Genomic DNA, 17,395 nt, shown 5'->3' with positions numbered 1-17,395 from the left:
AAGCGGTGGCAGGCGAGGGCCCGAAGCGTGTTCACTGCCGGCTGCGAGGCTCGGCCGCTGTCCCTGCAGTGGGGTGGCCTCCCGCCTCGCTTAGGCTTCTCTGCCGCCGCAGGCGCCGCACACAGCCCTGCTGCCCCAGACGGGCCGGGGAGCGGAGGCGCTCGCACCCTTCCCTCTGCCCTCCTAGGAAATCTCTACGCCCCCTCTCCGACTCTTCAGGGAAACTACCGCTCACCACTTTCCCCGGCACCAGAAAGCCCTGAACCCCTGAATTCCATTTTCAGGGCCCACTTTCTGGGCCCCTGACCTTTCTTTTTCTTACCTATTCTAAGGCAACTCCATCGGATCCCTCCACCCCCGTTTCTTTCACTTTCCTGTTGCGTCCTGGTGGTGGGCCTCTCCCTCCTCGGAGAGGGAAGCATGGGAGTTGCAAGGGTCCAGGCGCCTCTGGAGGCGTAGACTGGAAGACAAGCCGCCCTCCCTAATTCCTCAGGTGTGCCTCGGGGCCTCAGAGTGGGAACCAGGAGACAGGTGCTTGTGTGTTTGAGAGGCTGGATTGGCGGGGAAGAGGGAGCGCTGAGACAAGGTTTCTTAAAGTCGCGTGAGAGCAGCGCAGGTGGAGGAGGGTGCGGTGAAATCGGCAGTTTTTTTCAGTTGTCCTTTTCTGGTTTTTTAGTTTCTGTGTAATCAGCTGCCCTTTTGGAAATTGGGCAGGGGGTGTGGCTGGATGCCGGTGTCACTGACTTGTCTTCAGCGGACCATGCAGAAGTAACATGTTCCCAGCGTTGGAAACAGAGCTCAAGCAGGAGGTCGGTACACTCCCCTCTCCAGGAACTCCACAGAAATCCAATACTACTAGATCAGAAGGTATATTCTGGTGGCACCCTCTTCTGGCAGGAGATCTTGATCCTCAGGATAGAATAATTTGCATGAATGTCTTTCACTTGGTTTGTTTACAGAAGTCCTCAGAAACTCAAGAACTGTTGTCGTTTGCAACAATTCTTGTGTGCCTTTTGTTAAGAGTTCCGTGTTCTTTGAAAGGACTGTCCTGATTGATACGGCTTTTCCTTTCACAGTCTCTTCCTGATCCCTATGAAGACTTTATGTACCATCATCTTCAATACTATGGCTACTTTAAAGGTAATATCACATTCTTACCTAGCATCACCTTTCCTGCCTTCATGGAGTAAATGGTTAGGTTAACTGGAGTGTTACACTTGGATAAAGTAATGACAGATTTTTCTAGCACCATGAGGGAAAGATGAAAGAAAGTGAAACGTACTTCCTTTCCCCATCGATCTGCTATGTCACCTCTTTTGAGTGCCTGTGTGTACAAAGGTCTGTCTATCCTTGCATCAATACCACCCCCCTTTCTTAATTACACTATATGGCATTAAAATAGTCTTGATAATCTGGAAAGACATGTCCTCTATCTTGTTCTTCAGAAGTATCTTGGCTATTCTTGCCTTTGCCATGTAATTTTAGAATTAGCTTGTGATGTTTAAAAAATTGGGATTGCATTGCATCTACAGATCAAATTTCACAAGAAATGAAAGTTTTCCAATACTGGGTTCTGCAATCTCTTTTTTATTTTTATTTTTATTTGGGGGGGGTGTTCTGCAACCTATGAATATACTCTATTTCTTTGTTTACATAGAACTTGCTTAATGTCTCCCAATAAAGATTTATAATTGTTTCATGGAACTTCGTATTGTTATGCCACCATAAATGACGTCTCTTTATATTTTGATTTTCTAACTTTGTTCCTGGCATTTAGAAAGAAAATTGTTTCAAAGTTGATTTTCTTTCTATCAACCTTATTAAACTTTCTTACTATTTCATTTTTAAAGTGATTCCTAATTTGTTGAAAACTGAATTTCCAGTTTGCCAGATTCAGCAGAGCCCTTAGGACAAAGCAGCTTTGGGCACCTTTCTCTTTCCACCCTACCATGCTGCTTCTCAAGTCTCTCTTCACTGTAAAATGGAGAAAATGATGCTTAACCCACGGAAACTGGAATATGAAAGCTCTTTGGAAAATGGGATGTATTCATTGTAAAGGCCTGTGGGGGTGATGGGTGGTAACAGAAGTAGCAGCAGTTTTGGTGGTAGTAGTGCTTTTGGTATTGACCTAGATGTTACAGGCGATGAACCCGGCTTCCAGCACCTTTAATTACGTTGTGTATTTATAGCTCAGAAAGGCAGTTTACCAAACTCAGCCACGCACCAGCATGTTTGGAAGAATAATCCTCGCTACCTGCTGAGTGGCTCTTTTGGGGAAAGAGAGGATGTGTTACCAGACCCGCTGCAAAAGGAGAAGCTACTGTGTGAGTAATGATCAGTGTGTGTGAAACCCAGAAACCTCACTGCCTGGAGACACTCCTTGGGGTATTTGGGAGACCATGGCCTAACACAGGAAATGACAGAGGAACATACTTGGCCAGATTCTGACACCACTCAAAAATGTTATATCTAGATCCACTTGGATTATAGGTCTAAATTAAAATACTATACATTCCGGATTATTTTTCTTCAAATTGTTGGGAAATTTGTTAAAACTCTGTGGTCAAGAGTAGTGCATTGATTTTTACATAGTTTTGGCGGGTATATTTGTTCAGGCACTTTGTGTAAGAGTGGAGTAAATCAATTTCAGCTAGCTTAAGCAAAAATAATTTTTTAAAAATATTTTATTTATTTTAAGACAGGCAGAGAGGAGGAGGAGGAGCAGAGGAAGAGGGACAAGCAGACTCTCCACTGGGTGCAGAGTTCAAACAGTGCTTGATCCCACAACCCTGAGATCTTGATTTGAGCTGAAACTGGGAGTTGGACACTCAACTGACTGAGCCACCCAGGCAACCCCCCAAAAATAGTTTTTCAAAAGGATTTCACAGGTTCCTTCTGGAATCTAAGGGTAGGAGTGCAGTTGAAATTTCTCCCAAACATCAATTCACTTTTCCCTATATCCTCCCTGATCCCAGTTCAAGCTACCATCATTTCTTACTATTGAAAGAGCCTCAGTAATTGGTCTCCTGAATTCTTCTCTTGTTTCATGCTAACCCCTTTCAATCCATTTTCCACACAGCATTATTCTTTTTTATATGCAAATCTGATTGTGTCCTTTTTCTAGTTAAAACGTTTGAGTGACACAAAACCTAAAAGCTATAAAATACCATTAATAAAGTAAAATAACAAACTGAAAAAAAGTTTGTGACAAATACGTTAAAGGATTATTTTCTTTAACATGGTAGCTCTTACAAATCAATATGTGAAAGATGGCCAAATACAGCACGCCTGGGCAGCTCAGTTGGTTAAGCATCTGCCTTCAGCTCGGGTCATGATCCCAGGGTCCTGGGATCCAGTGCCACATTGGGATGCTTGCTCTGCAGGGAGCCTGCTTCTCCCTCTACCTGCCACTCCCCTGCTTGTGCACGTGCGCTCTCTCTGACAAATAAATAAATAAAATCTAAAAAAAAAAAAAAAAGAGATGGCCAAGTAAAAAATGGGCAAAAGACATGAGCAAGGCTTTCATAAAAACAAACACAGTCAGGGCATTTGGGTGGTTTAGTGGTTGGGTATCCAACTCTTGGTTTCAGCTTAGGTCATGATTTCATGGGTCATGGTTTTGAGCCCTGTATCAGGCTCCATGCTGGGTGGGGAGTCTGCTTGGGGTTCTCTCCCTCTGCCCCTTTTTCTACACACACGAGTACGCAAGTGGGAGCTCGCTCTCTCTCTAAAATAAATAAATATTTTTAAAAACCCACACAGTTAATAAGCTTATGAAAAGATGCTCAATTTCACCTCTAATTAAAGATATAAATCAAAATGTTAATGTACCATTTTTTTTAATTAATGGAATTTGGACAAAAAAACTTTTTTTTAATTACACCTAGTACATATAGGTCAGAGTATGGGGGAACACTCTCCTACACTGCTGTTAGGCCTGTGACTAGGCAGACTATTTTAGAAAGGCAATTTGTCAGTATCTGGGAAATTTAACACAGTGCATAACCCTTGATGCAGTAATTCCACTTTCAGATAGATGTTTGCTTACACCCTGGTGCCCTGAAGGCTCTTCCATTCTGCGTCCCAGAGCTTCTGGCAGGAAATAGAAAGGGAGGTGTTGAGCAAAGGAGACTCATCTGGGTAGGATCGCTTATGAGCCAGCTGATTGCCCCCCTTCCGTTTCCTCCTGCCACATTTACTGATGCTCAAGGTAATATTAATAAGAAACAATTGCCAGCCTCAATATCATAAACACCATGAAATTCAAAATCTGCTGGTAGAGGTAACACAACAATGTGAATGAGTTTTAGTGTGTAATTGATAATAGGACTTCTTTAATTCCTGTTTTGACCATTGGCGTGAAGAAGACATTTTTTCATCATCTTAGTAGCAAAGCATTTTTTTTTTAAGATTTTATTTATTTGAGGGGCGCCTGGGTAGCGCAGTCGTTAAAGCGTCTGCCTTCGGCTCAGGGCGTGATCCCGGTGTACCGGGATCGAGTCCCACATCGGGCTCCTCTGCTATGAGCCTGCTTCTTCCTCTCCCACTCCCCCTGCTGTGTTCCCTCTCTCGCTGGCTGTCTCTCTGTCACATAAATAAATAAAATCTTTAAAAAAAAAAAAAGATTTTATTTATTTGAGAGAGAGCAAGTGAGAGAGAATATGAGCTGAGGGAGGAGGAGCAGTGGGAGAGGGAGAAGCAGACTCTCGGCTGAGCAGGGAGCCTGATGCGGGGCTCGAACCCAGGACCCCAGGATTGTGACCTGAGTCGAAGCAGACGCTCAACCAACTGAGCCATCCATGCACCATGCAAAGCATTTTTTAAAAAAGATTTTATTTATTTTAGAGAGAGAGGACATGAGCAGGGGGAGGGGCAGAAGGAAAGGGAGAGAGAAAATCTCAAGCAGACTGTGTGCCCAGCATGGAGCCTGATGTGGGACTCAGTCCCACGACCCTGAGATCATGACCTGAGCCAAAATCAGGAATCCAGTGCTCAACCAAATGAGCCACCCAGGCACCCCAGCAAAGCACTTTTTAAAAAATATATTTTATTTATTTATTTGACAGAGAGAGACAGCCAGCGAGAGAGGGAACACAAGCAGGGGGAGTGGGAGAGGAAGAAGCAGGCTCCTAGCGGAGGAGCCCGATGTGGGGCTCGATCCCATAACGCCGGGATCAGGCCCTGAGCCGAAGGCAGACACTTAACCGCTGTGCCACCCAGGCGCCCCAGCAAAGCACTTTACAAAAAAAAAAGATTTATTTATTTATTTTAGAGAGGTAGAGAGAGAGAGCAAGAGCACGAGGGGCAGTAGGAGAGAAAGACTCATGCAGACTTCCCACTGATTGTGGAGACTGATCCCACAACCCTGAGATCGTGACCTGAGCCGAAATGAAGAGTCGAAGGCCTAACTGACTGAGACACCCAGGCACCCCACCAGTTTGTCTTCTTGCCAGCAGGTTCTGAGAGTACGTGTTTACTTACACCTGTGCCAAGATGAATGTGAAAACACATAAATGTTTTCCATGTCTGTTAGGTAAAAAACTAGTATCTCCTTGTCATACTGGTTTACCGTTCTTTATGAGTTAGACTGAGAAGCTTTACCATCTTTTCAAATGTTTATTGTCTCCTCACCCCATTAAACTAGGGAAAAGAGAGAGAAAAAATAGGGCTCTGAAATTTAAAAAAAAAATTTTTTTTTTAAAGAAAGAAAAGGCAGGCATCTGGGTGGCTCATTTGGTTAATCCTCAGATTCTTGATTTTGACTTTTGATTTCAGCTCAGGTCATGATCTCAGGATTGTGAGATCAAGCCCCATCTTGGTCTCTGCCCTCAGTGTGGAGTTGGCTTTTCCCTCTCCCTCTGCTCCTCCCCCTCACCACACTCTCTCTCTCTCTCTAAAATAAATAAATAAATAAATAAAATCTTAAAAAAAAAAAAAAGAAGGGAAGAGGGCGCCTGGGAGTCTCAGTAGGTTAAGCGTCTGCCTTCATGGTCCTAGGGTCCTGGGATCAAGTCCCGCCTCGGGCTCCCTGCTTAGTGGGGAGCCTACTTCTCCCTCTCCCTCTGTCCCCCCCTTCTCTCGCTCTCTCTCTCTCTCAAATAAATAAAATCTTAAGAAGGAAGGAAAAGAAAGAAAAAAGAAAGAAAAGAAGAAAGAAAGAAAGAAAGAAAGAAAGAAAGAAAGAAAGAAAGAAAGAAAGAAAGAGGAAAAGAAAAAAGGGGGTGGAGGGAAGGAGGAAGGGAAAATGGGGCCCTAACTGGGGGTTGGGGGGGCGGTGAAAGGGACACGGAAAGAGAGCAGAGAAAAGAAAGTCACAGATCCCTAGGACAAACCATGCCTCCTCCTTCCTCTTTCTAGGGCCCACCTGTCTCTCTTCAACGGTGCACAGACAGATAGAAGCTGTGAGCAGAGGTATTCCATGTCCTTTCAGACCCGAAAACGCAACACTGCTTTCTGGAAGGTGTCCTCACTCACTGCTGTCCCCACCAGATCTGGCGCTCACCTCACCCAGGGCCTTCCACCTTTCCTCCCCCTCGCCTTTCCTTTCTTCTCCTTCCTCTCATTTTCCTTCTTGTTCTCTTGCCTGGAAGCCTCTTTTCCTCCCTTTTTTCTCATTCTGTTTGCCAAGAGCTCATCTCTCCTGCCCTGCTTGCTCCTCTGCCCTCCCTTTGCTCCCCTCTTCATTGGTCTCTCTATCCTCCCAACCACTGCTTTTCGACCTTGAAAGTTAATTTCTAGATTGTTTCACTGTAGTTAATAAAGCCTTAGGTATTTTTCCTAAAATGCTCATGGCTGAAATGAAAGTTTCCTCTTTGGCCTCTAAGCAAAAATAATAGACATAATTTGATTTAAAAAACAAAAAATGTTCTTCGAGCTTTACGTCTAAATATTTAATAGACTACGCAGAATGTTAATGTAACTTTTCATAATTTCGATGTTGTTATCCTGGACTGAATCTTCTTTTTGAAGGAGACACGTGTGCGGGGTTGTGCCCCTGTGCTCATATCCTGACACTGTGCTTCACGTTGGTCGTCACAGGCGAGCGGTGAAGTCCCCAAGGAGGAAAAGCAAGCCATGCACTCCTTCCATTCTCTCTGCAGATTCCCTCATGCTTAGTTCACCACTTCTGAAGAGCAGACAACTTCTTCATGATGAATTTGGCAAAGTAAACCCGTGTCTTCGAGAACCCCGGGATCTCTTTTCCTTCTTCTCCAGTGGCGGGCCGCTGCAGCCTCCCAGGTGGCCAGTAGAATGTGAGGTCATCAAGGAAAACCTTCATCACATCGGTAATGTGACTTATGTGTCCCGGTCGTGCTGTTCTGACAGACATTGTTATGAGAACTCGTGAAGTCCAGCGTAGTGAGTGAAGCACAAGGCAGGACAACACATATTAGCTCATCTCGAAATGATTAAGCCCTAGGAAACTGATACATACTGGTCACACTACTGTGTAAACTCAAATGCTTCTGAGGTTATTGGAATGAGAGGATATCTTTCTAGAGGCCAAAATATATCAATACTTAAATCTGTTTTCTAGTATTCCTGTCTCAATATTAATATGCTTGGTTGAGTTTTATGAGTTATATTTTTACCAGCCTCGGTATAACTGATGAACACTATATATACCAGGACATAGTGTTTATTGTTTTTAATTGGATTTTGAGTTCATTGGAGTTTTTTTCTGGGAATCGTGGAGACTGTTTTTGGGAGATTGCTGGTTATATCTTTGAGCTGTTGGTGGTGCAGATACAGCCTTTAGCGTTCATTAGATGAGACATCTCAGAAGTGGGTTCCATTGAAAAGTGGGGACTTTTCTAATGGCTGCAACAGTTGTGCTATCAAGCATTGTGTCTCTGTTTTAGACTGCTAGATAGACCACTGGATGTTTCTTACTTTCACACTTCCCTCTTTCAATATCCACTCAATATGTATGTATGAAGCCTCTAGCATATGGTAAGTACAGTTGGTGTTACAGATACAACGAGGAACAAGATGGAGACACCCAGAGTTCACGTACTGGTAGGGATGCTGAAGATATAACCAGGCAACTGCATAGAGTTCGGTCCCTCTGGGGATGCTTAACCTGAGCCTGGGAGGTTAGGGAGGGTTTCCGAGATCGGATGGTAAGTTACAGGTGATCCACCTGAGAGGGTCAAAGAAAGTATTCCAGTTAGAGGACATGGAAGAAGAGCGTGGCAAGTCTGGGCAACCAGGGAGCACTGAGCCTGAAAGACAAGAGCTGAAGCTGAAAGTATAAGAATGTGCTCAGTGTCTTCACTGGCACAGAACTGCGCTTCAGGTGTTTGGAAATGTGGGGGAGGGGTGGCGTTTTGAGTTGGCACAATAGCTGAGAAGTCCTAAGAGCATTTGTCCCTACCCTGTACAATTTTTAGATAAAAGTCCAAGTTGATCTGGATGAACAATAGGATTTTGCTATTCCTTATATAAAATAGGCAAAGCAAATTCCTGTGAGGGTTTTGGACTCAGTTCCAAGAGAGGATTGAAAAAGTGGGAAACTGGAATTTAAGAACCACATTATTGCAGTGGTAATCCACTAAAGCATGAGATTTTTTTTTTTTTTTAAGTAAGCTCTATGCCCAGCATGGGGCTTGAACTCACCACCCCAAGATCAAGAGTTGTATGCTCTACTGAACGGAGCCAGCGAGGTGCCCCAGCATTAGATCTTTTAAAAAGCATTTGTTTTTAATTTCAAGGAAATTTAATAACAAGCACCTTATGGTTTCAACCAAATTGACAGCCTCATCACTCCCTATCACCTTAAAGACAAGAAATTAGCATTGTTTTATTACTGAGCTGTGTCTTTATTATTTTTTCTTTATTTTTTTTTTAAGTTCAGCCAATCAAAGGATAATATTAGAAGCAGTAAAGAACATTTTAAGCACAGACTTTGGAGTAATTCCAATGAGGTTCTGGGCGCAGATCCACCACCTACTTGCTGTATGACCTTGAGCTAGTTTTTTTTTTTTTTTAATTCAAGTTTATTTAAACTGAAAAAAGAGGGGCATCTAGGTGGCTCAGTCAGCTCAGTGTCCGACTCTTGGTTTTGGCTCAGGTCATGATCTCAGGGTCATAGGGTTGATCCCCACATGAGGCTCTGTGCTCAGCAGGGAATCTGTTTGAGATTCTCTCTCTCCCTCTGCCCCTCCCCCCAATAATAAATAAATACATCTTTATTTTTTTTTAAACTTTTTTTTTTTTAAGATTTTGTTTATTTATTCGACAGAGATAGAGACAGCCAGCGAGAGAGGGAACACAAGCAGGGGGAGTGGGAGAGGAAGAAACAGGCTCATGGCGGAGGAGCCTGATGTGGGGCTCGATCCCATAATGCCGGGATCACGCCCTGAGCCGAAGGCAGACGCTTAACCGCTGTGCCACCCAGGCACCCCCATAAATACATCTTTAAACTGAAAAAACAAAACAATTTACCCATTTCTCCCACCCACCTCTGGCAACCACCAATGAGCTTGTTTTTTTGGTTTTGTTGTTTGTTTCTTTTTCTTTTCTTTTTTTTAAAGATTTTATTTATTTATTTGACAGAGAGAGAGACAGCCAGCGAGAGAGGGAACACAAGCAGGGGGAGTAGGAGAGGAAGAAGCAGGCTCCCAGCGCAGGAGCCTGATGCGGGGCTCAATCCCAGAACGCCGGGATCACACCCTGAGCCGAAGGCAGACGCTTAACGACTGTGCCACCCAGGCGCCCCTGTTTGTTTCTTGAATCCAGTGTGTAAGAGAGATTATACAGTATTTGTCTTCCTCTGTCTGACTTATTTTACTTATCAAAATGTATGTCCTCAAGGTCTGTCCATGTTGTTACAAATGACAAGATTCCATTCTTTTATGACTGAATAATGTTTCATTATATATTTATACCACAATTTCCTTATCCATTCATTCATTGATGAACACTTAGGTTATTTCCATATCTTTGCTATTGTAAATAATGCTGCAGTGGGGGTATACTTATCTTTTTTTGAGTTAGCATTTTTGTTTTCTTCAGATCAATACCCACAAGTAGAATTGCTGGGTCATATGGTAGTTTAATTTTTAATTTTTTGAGGAACCTCCATACTGTTTTTCTATAGTAGCTACACTAATTTACATTCCCACCAACACAAGGGTTTCCTTTTCTCCACACCCTCACTAACACTTGTTATTTCTAGTCCTTTTTTTTTTTTTTAATTTTTTTATACATTTTTTTTTCATTTAGTTTCTTTTTTTGATCTCAGGGTCATGAATTCGAGCCTTGTGTTGGGCTCCAGCATGGAGCCTACATTAAAAAAAAAAATCGGGGCTGCCTGGGTGGCTCAGTTGGTTATACGTCTGCCTTCAGCTCAGATTATGATCCCAGAGTCCTAGGATCGAGCCCTGCATCAGGCTTCCCTCTCAGCAGCGAGCCTGCTTCTCCCTCTGCCTGCGGCTCCCCCTACTTGTGCACTCTCTCTTTCTCTCTCTGACAAATAAATATATAAAATCTTTTTTAAAAAATGAAAAAAAAAATTCAAAAAGAATCAGGGACCAGGAAGTCTCCAGCTTTGTTCTTCTGTCAAGATTTCTTTGGCTATTCAGAGTCTTTATGGTTCCATAGAAATTTTAGGATTATTTGTTCTATTTCTGTGAAAAATGCCATTGGACATTTAAAAAATATTAATTCTTCCAATCCATGAGCATGGAATATCTTTTCACTATTTGTGTCTTCTTTAATTTCTTTCATTAATGTCTTACAGTTTTCAACATACAAGTCTTTCACCTCCTTGGTTAAATTTATTCCTAGGAATTTTATTCTTTTGATACAATTGTAAATGAGATAATTTCCTTAATTTCTTTCTGATAGTTCCTTACTAGTGTATAAACATGCAATATATGTTTCTGTATTGATTTTGTATCCTGCAACTTTACTGAAATTTTTTAGTAGTTCTAACAGTTCTTTTTTTTTATCAAGTCTTTAGTGTTTTTTACATATAGTATCATGTCATCTGCAAATCTTAATGATTTGACAGTTTTACTTCTTCCTTTCCAATTTGGATGCCTTTTATTTCTTTTTCTTGCCTAATTGCTTTAGCAAGGACTTACAATACTATGTTGAATAAAAGTGGCAAAAGTTGGCATATTTGCCTTGTTCCTGATTGTAGAAGAAAGGCTTTCAGCTTTTACATTTTGTTTTTAAGATTTTTTTTATTTATTTATTTGTCAGAGGGAGAGAGAGATGTGGGACTTGATCCCAGGACCCTGGGATCATGACCTGAGCTGAAGGCAGATGCTTAACCGACTGAGCCACCTAGGCATCCCACAGCTTTTCACATTTGAGTATGATTTTAGCTGTGGACTTATCATATATGGCCTTTATTATGTTGAGGTTCCCTCTATACCCACTGTGTTGAGTTTTTATCACAAATGGATGTTGGATTTTGCCAAATGCTTTTTTTTTTTTTTTTTGCACCTATCAAAATGATTATATTATTTTTACCCTTCATTTTGTGAATATAGTGTATCACATTAAGTAATTTGCAGAGGTTGAACTATCCTTGCATCCCTGGAATAAATCCCACTTGACCAGGTATATGATCCTTTTAATGTATTGTTGAATTTCAGTTGTGTCTTTATATGCCCTTGGTGTTCAATGGCTACTATACTTAAAATGATATGAAAAGTTGCCTATGTCCCATATAAGAAATCTTAGAATTGAATGTTAATGAAAAGTTTTGTTTCCTCTGAAATAATTGATATACTTGTTCTTCTATAGTAATAAAAAAGTACATAGCTAAACATATTTTCCTGACTTTAAAAAGAGGCTCGGCACATGTGGCTAGCTCAGTCAGTGGAGCATGCGACCCTTGATCCTGGAGTTGTGCATTCAAGGCCCATGATGGTTGTAGAGATTACTTAAAAATACAATCTTTAAAAAAAAGAAAAAGAAGCTCAGGGCCAAATTTTGAAGCGTTGTTATAGGAACTATATTGACCTTTCTGGCTTATTTTTAAGTCTTCTATTTGAAGTTTATACTTATGTTGTATATGCTTTTTGTTTAAAAATCTCCTCATAGGGGCTCCTGGGTGGCTCAGTCGTTAAGCTTCTGCCTTCGCCTCAGGTCATGATCCCAGGATCATGGGATCGAGCCCCACATCGAGCTCCCTGCTCGGTGGGGAGCCTGCTTCTCCCTCTCCCACTCCCCCTGCTTGTGTTCCCTCTCTCGCTGTCTCTCTCTCTCTGTCAAATAAATAAAATAAAATCTTAAAAAAATAAAATCTCCTCATAGTCTTTATGGAAAGAAGCAAGACATAATTAATTTACAAACAAATTGGAAACTTAGGGTGGGAATTTGGTTTGATTCAACCAAACTAGTCACTTGAATAATAATTATTATAATTGTATATTACTTTTGGATAAAAAACCTTTTATATTCTTATTTTGTGCTTTTTTATTGTTTTCTTTCAGAGTGGGTTCCACCTCAACCAGAATATTTCTATCAACCTACAGGAAATGAAAAGTTACCAGAAATTGTAGGAGAAGAAAAAGGCACAGTTGTCTATCAATTAGATTCAGGTATTGTTATTACACTGAACAGTTAATGATTAATCATGACAAAATTATAATAAATACATTTCTATAATATCGTTGGTTTTTAAAAATCTGTAGTTTAATGATAAATAAACTGTCTTTCCAGACCAACCGGAATAGGAATCCTGATATTCATGGCCAATCAGCTTTAAAATTTAATTGTTTTGGGGCGCCTGGGTGGCACAGCGGTTAAGCGTCTGCCTTCGGCTCAGGGTGTGATCCCAGCATTATGGGATCGAGCCCCACATCAGGCTCCTCCGCTATGAGCCTGCTTCTTCCTCTCCCACTCCCCCTGCTTGTGTTCCCTCTCTCGCTGGCTGTCTCTATCTCTGTCAAATAAATAAATAAAATCTTTAAAAAAAATAAAATAAAATAAAATTTAACTGTTTTTTTAAAATGACAGTTTAAATAAATAAATAAATAAATAAGATTTTTTTCAAAGTTGCAACCCCACTGAAAGGATAGAAAGAGGTGATTATAATCTAAATTTTGTTAAATAAAACAAACTTTATAATTTTTTTGTTTTAACATTACTTTAAAGATAAAATTTCAATCATAACCTTTTCTCTAATTACTACAATATTTTTTTTCCTTCTTAAGTTAATTCACCCATTCCAATTCTTCTCAAACTTATGATTTTTTTTATGTTTAAATCTGGAAGGATATACCAAAAATATTATATGGCGTATACTTTCTCTTTTTTGTTTTCTCCTTTACCTTTTTTAAAATTAATAAATAGGTGCTATTTTTTTTTTTAGAATTAAGATTGTAAATGTTTTCAGACGTTCTGTGTGGAATATCATTTGTTTGTCAACATGCTTTTAAATTAGAGCTTACGTGGGTACAAACACTATGTGTGAAGCCAAGGGCACAGCCATGCAGCAAAAGGAAATGCGCTATACCACCTTGAAGGTCTTTACAGAAATCTGATGTTTAAAATTAAAAATCTCAGCAAGGACGGTTGAAAATCTGAATATTCATTATTGTTAATCTAGAATGGCATCGGACACACAGAGTTCAGTAAATATTGGCTGGATGCATGGAGCCTAAGTGGAACGTGCCCTAAGTATGTCCGTCTCATCCGCAGTGCCCACCGAAGGTTCCTATTTCACCAGTTCCAGAGTGGGAGGCAAGCGAGGGATCATCAGGGAGCTTGCCGTCGCGCTGCAGGGACCCGAGGATAATACTCTCCTGTTTGAGTCTAGGTTTGAGAGCGGGAATCTGCAAAAAGCCATCAGAGTGTGAGTAACGGGAATTTCCCCAAGGGGGATAGCTGGAGTGACTGACCCATGTCTTCAGGAGTCACGCTAGGAGTCAGGAGTGTTTGGGGGAGCCTGGGTAGCACAGTCGTTAAGCGTCTGCCTTCGGCTCAGGGCGTGATCCCGGCGTTATGGGATCGAGCCCCACATCGGGCTCCTCCGCTGGGAGCCTGCTGGGAGCCTGCTGGGAGCCTGCTGGGAGCCTGCTGGGAGCCTGCTTCTTCCTCTCCCACTAACCCTGCTTGCGTTCCCTCTCTCGCTGGTTGTCTCTCTGTCAAATAAATAAATAAAATCTTTAAAAAAAAAAAAAGGAGTCAGGAGTGTTTTTGAAAAAGAGAGAGGTGGTGAGAAATGGTCATGAGGAGGAAGAAGAGTGGAATAATTGTGACTCATTTTCCCCCAGAGCAAAAATTTATCTACATTGTTTTTTCTGCTTGTGAAAGAAATTAGTGCTCATTTAAAATTTGTATTAATAGAGGCACCTGTCAGGCTCAGTCAGTAGAGCACATGACTCTTGATCTCGGGGTCATGAGTTCAAGCCCCACCTTGCGAGTAGCAATTACTTAAATAAATAAAACCCTTTAAACATTTTTTGTATTAATAAACATGCATAGCATTAAAAAAATGAAGTTCTATAGGGACGTCTGGGTGGCTCAGTCATTAAGCGTCTGCCTTTGGCTCAGGTCATGATCCGGGCATCCTGGGATCGAGCCCTGCATCAGGTTCCCTGCTCAGCAGGGAGCCTGCTTCTTCCTCTCCCACTCCCCCTGCTTGTGTTCCTTCTCCTGCTGTCTCTCTCTGTCAAACAAATAAATAAAATCTTTTTTTAAAAAAATGAAGTCCTGTAATCATACCTCTCCAGATACAGCAACTGTTAACAGTTCAGTATATATGCAATAATTTTCCCCCTCTTTCTGTGTATGTATAATATACAGAAATTATTTATTTATTATTTTTTAAAAGACTTTAGTTTATTTGACAGAGAGAGAGACAGACAGAGAACACGCAGGTAGAGCAGCAGAAGGAGAGGGAGAAGCAGACTCCCTGCGGAGCAGAGAGTTGGATGCGGGGCTCCATCCCAGGACCCTGGGATCATGACGTGAGCCGAAGGCAGACACTTACCTGACTGAGCCACCCAGACCCCCCAGAAATTATTTATTTTTAAAAATAAGATAATGATATGCATACTGTTTTACAAATTGCTTTTTGCCACTTACTAAATTTTAGATGTTTTGCTATGGCAGTACCACAGATTTATCTAATTATTTTTAATAATTCGTATTATTCTTTTTCTTTTTAAGGATTTTATTTAGGGATGCCTGGGTGGCTCAGTTGTTTTATTTATTTGTCAGAGAGAGAGTGAGAGAGAGCATAAGTGGTGGGGGGAGGCGGCAGGCAGAGGGAGAAGGAGAAGCAGGTTCCCCGCTGAGCAAGGAGCCTGACAAGGGCTTGATTCCAGGTCCCCAGGATCACAACCCAAGCCCAAGGCAGATGCTTAACCAACTGAGCCACCCTAGTACCCCCCAAATAAACTTTATTTATTTTTTTAAAAGATTTTATTTATTTATTTGACAGAGAGAGACAGCGAGAGAAGGAACACAAGCAGGGGGGAGTTGGAGAGGGAGAAGCAGGCTCCCTGCTGCGCAGGGAGCCTGATGCGGGGCTCAATCCCAGAACGCCCGGATCATGACTGAGCCACCCAGGAGCCCCCCAAATAAACTTTCTTTACCCAAATTTCTGTCAGCCTAATAGTATGAGTTGGGGAACTACGTAAATTAGAGAATTAAGGCTTGATATAGTTGACTTTCCTGTTGTAATATGATCTATTTTTGCCAGGGGGAAACAGCACTGTTTTGGACTTGTTTTTTGAGGGGGGGATGTGGGGTGACAGAGATACTCTTCTATTTTCTCCATTACAGAGATACCTATGAGTATGAACTCACCTTGCGAACTGACCTCTACACAAACAAACACACTCAGTGGTTTTATTTTCGTGTTCAGAACACTAGAAAAGATGCCACCTACCGCTTCACCATTGTCAACTTGCTAAAACCCAAGAGCCTTTATACCACAGGGATGAAGCCACTCATGTACTCCCAGTTGGATGCCGACACCCACAACATTGGCTGGAGGAGAGAAGGAAACGAAATCAGGTACTACAAGAACAACACGGGTGATGGGCAGCAGCCCTTTTACTGTCTCACGTGGACCATTCAGTTTCCACATGACCAGGACACTTGCTTCTTCGCACACTTCTACCCGTACACGTACACGGACTTGCAGTGCTACCTGCTGTCGGTGGCGAGCAACCCCGTCCAGTCTCAGTTCTGCAAACTCCGAACTTTGTGCAGGAGCCTAGCAGGAAACACCGTCTACCTGCTCACCATCACCAACCCATCCCGGACCCCGCAAGAGGCGGCGGCAAAGAAAGCTGTGGTCTTGAGCGCCCGAGTCCACCCTGGAGAAAGTAATGGCTCGTGGATCATGAAGGGCTTTTTGGACTTCATCCTTAGCAACTCCCCAGATGCCCAGCTCCTCAGAGATATCTTTGTCTTCAAAGTGGTTCCCATGTTAAATCCAGATGGAGTGATTGTGGGGAATTACCGGTGTTCACTGGCGGGAAGGGACTTGAACAGGCATTATAAAACCATTCTGAAGGAGTCTTTCCCTTGCATCTGGTACACCAGGAACATGATCAAAAGGTGAGTCCCTTTATCTGCTGATCTCCCTCCGAATGCTGTGAGCACCGTCTGATGGTGTGAGGGCCCTTCTCATGTAGGACTCAGGCGCGGCTTCGGAGACCGTCTTTACTGCTCTGTTTGCAGTCATATGGGTGTGTCCAGTTTCAAACTTTTAAGTCCTGTTTTATTTTTTTATTTATTTGTTTACTTGAGAGAGAGCGAGCGAGCACAAGCAGGGGGAGAGGCAGAGGGAGAAGCAGGTTCCCCACCGAGCAGGGAGCCCAAAGTGGGGCTTGATCCCAGGACCCTGGGATCATGACCTGAGCCAAAGGCAGATGCTTAACTGACTGAGCCACCCAGGCACCCCAAGTCCTGTTTTATCTTTGGGTTGAAACTGAACATGCAACATTTCAGCTAGAGGCATTTCACTTAGAAGTGAAACAATGGAATAGAGAGTTCAGAAGTCAGAGAAGTTTATAGGCCTTTGGCATGATGCCTGTGTACCTAACAATTAGGCAGTGTTTGTGTAGAGGCAAGAGGTGGTACTCTCAGTGCTTTACACATGGGACCCATGTAGTCTTCACATTAACCATCTGATGCTGGCACAGTCAGTATCCCCAGTATGTAAATGGTGAGGAAATTAAGGTCCCAAAAGGTCAAGCAAACTTGCCCAAGGTCATAGAGCTAAAAAGTGACAAGAGTAGATATTTGAACACAGGCTCTCGGGTCCCTGAGTCTGAGTTCTTTATTACCTCTTATATTGCCTCTTGTAAAGAGAGAATAGTAAATAAATCAGTTAATATTTTCCAAGCTTCCGGGGCGCCTGGGTGGCACAGCAGTTAAGCGTCTGCCTTCGGCTCAGGGTGTGATCCCGGTGTTC

At 42.3% G+C, this 17,395-nt stretch overlaps 1 protein-coding gene across 2 annotated transcripts in view; it reads left to right on the top strand.

The window, feature by feature from the left end:
* Positions 1-17,395, top strand: part of AGBL2 (AGBL carboxypeptidase 2) — a 34,582-nt gene continuing 17,187 nt past the window's right edge. Inside the window, exons 1-9 of one of the 2 annotated variants that reach the window (XM_008700968.2) lie at positions 1-493; positions 677-809; positions 1,077-1,140; positions 2,190-2,324; positions 6,358-6,411; positions 7,101-7,286; positions 12,453-12,560; positions 13,663-13,816; positions 15,754-16,536. In XM_008700968.2, coding sequence (XP_008699190.2) covers positions 774-809; positions 1,077-1,140; positions 2,190-2,324; positions 6,358-6,411; positions 7,101-7,286; positions 12,453-12,560; positions 13,663-13,816; positions 15,754-16,536 — 1,520 coding nt within the window. In that variant the 5' untranslated portion in view covers positions 1-493; positions 677-773. The remainder of the gene's footprint in view (positions 494-676; positions 810-1,076; positions 1,141-2,189; positions 2,325-6,357; positions 6,412-7,100; positions 7,287-12,452; positions 12,561-13,662; positions 13,817-15,753; positions 16,537-17,395) is intronic. The other variant, XM_008700966.2, reaches the window with a different exon arrangement.

This window comes from Ursus maritimus, unplaced genomic scaffold, assembly GCF_017311325.1.
Source record: "Ursus maritimus isolate PB19 unplaced genomic scaffold, ASM1731132v1 scaffold_23, whole genome shotgun sequence".
Taxonomy (NCBI): domain Eukaryota; kingdom Metazoa; phylum Chordata; class Mammalia; order Carnivora; family Ursidae; genus Ursus; species Ursus maritimus.
This window is presented reverse-complemented; position numbering and strand designations above follow the sequence as displayed.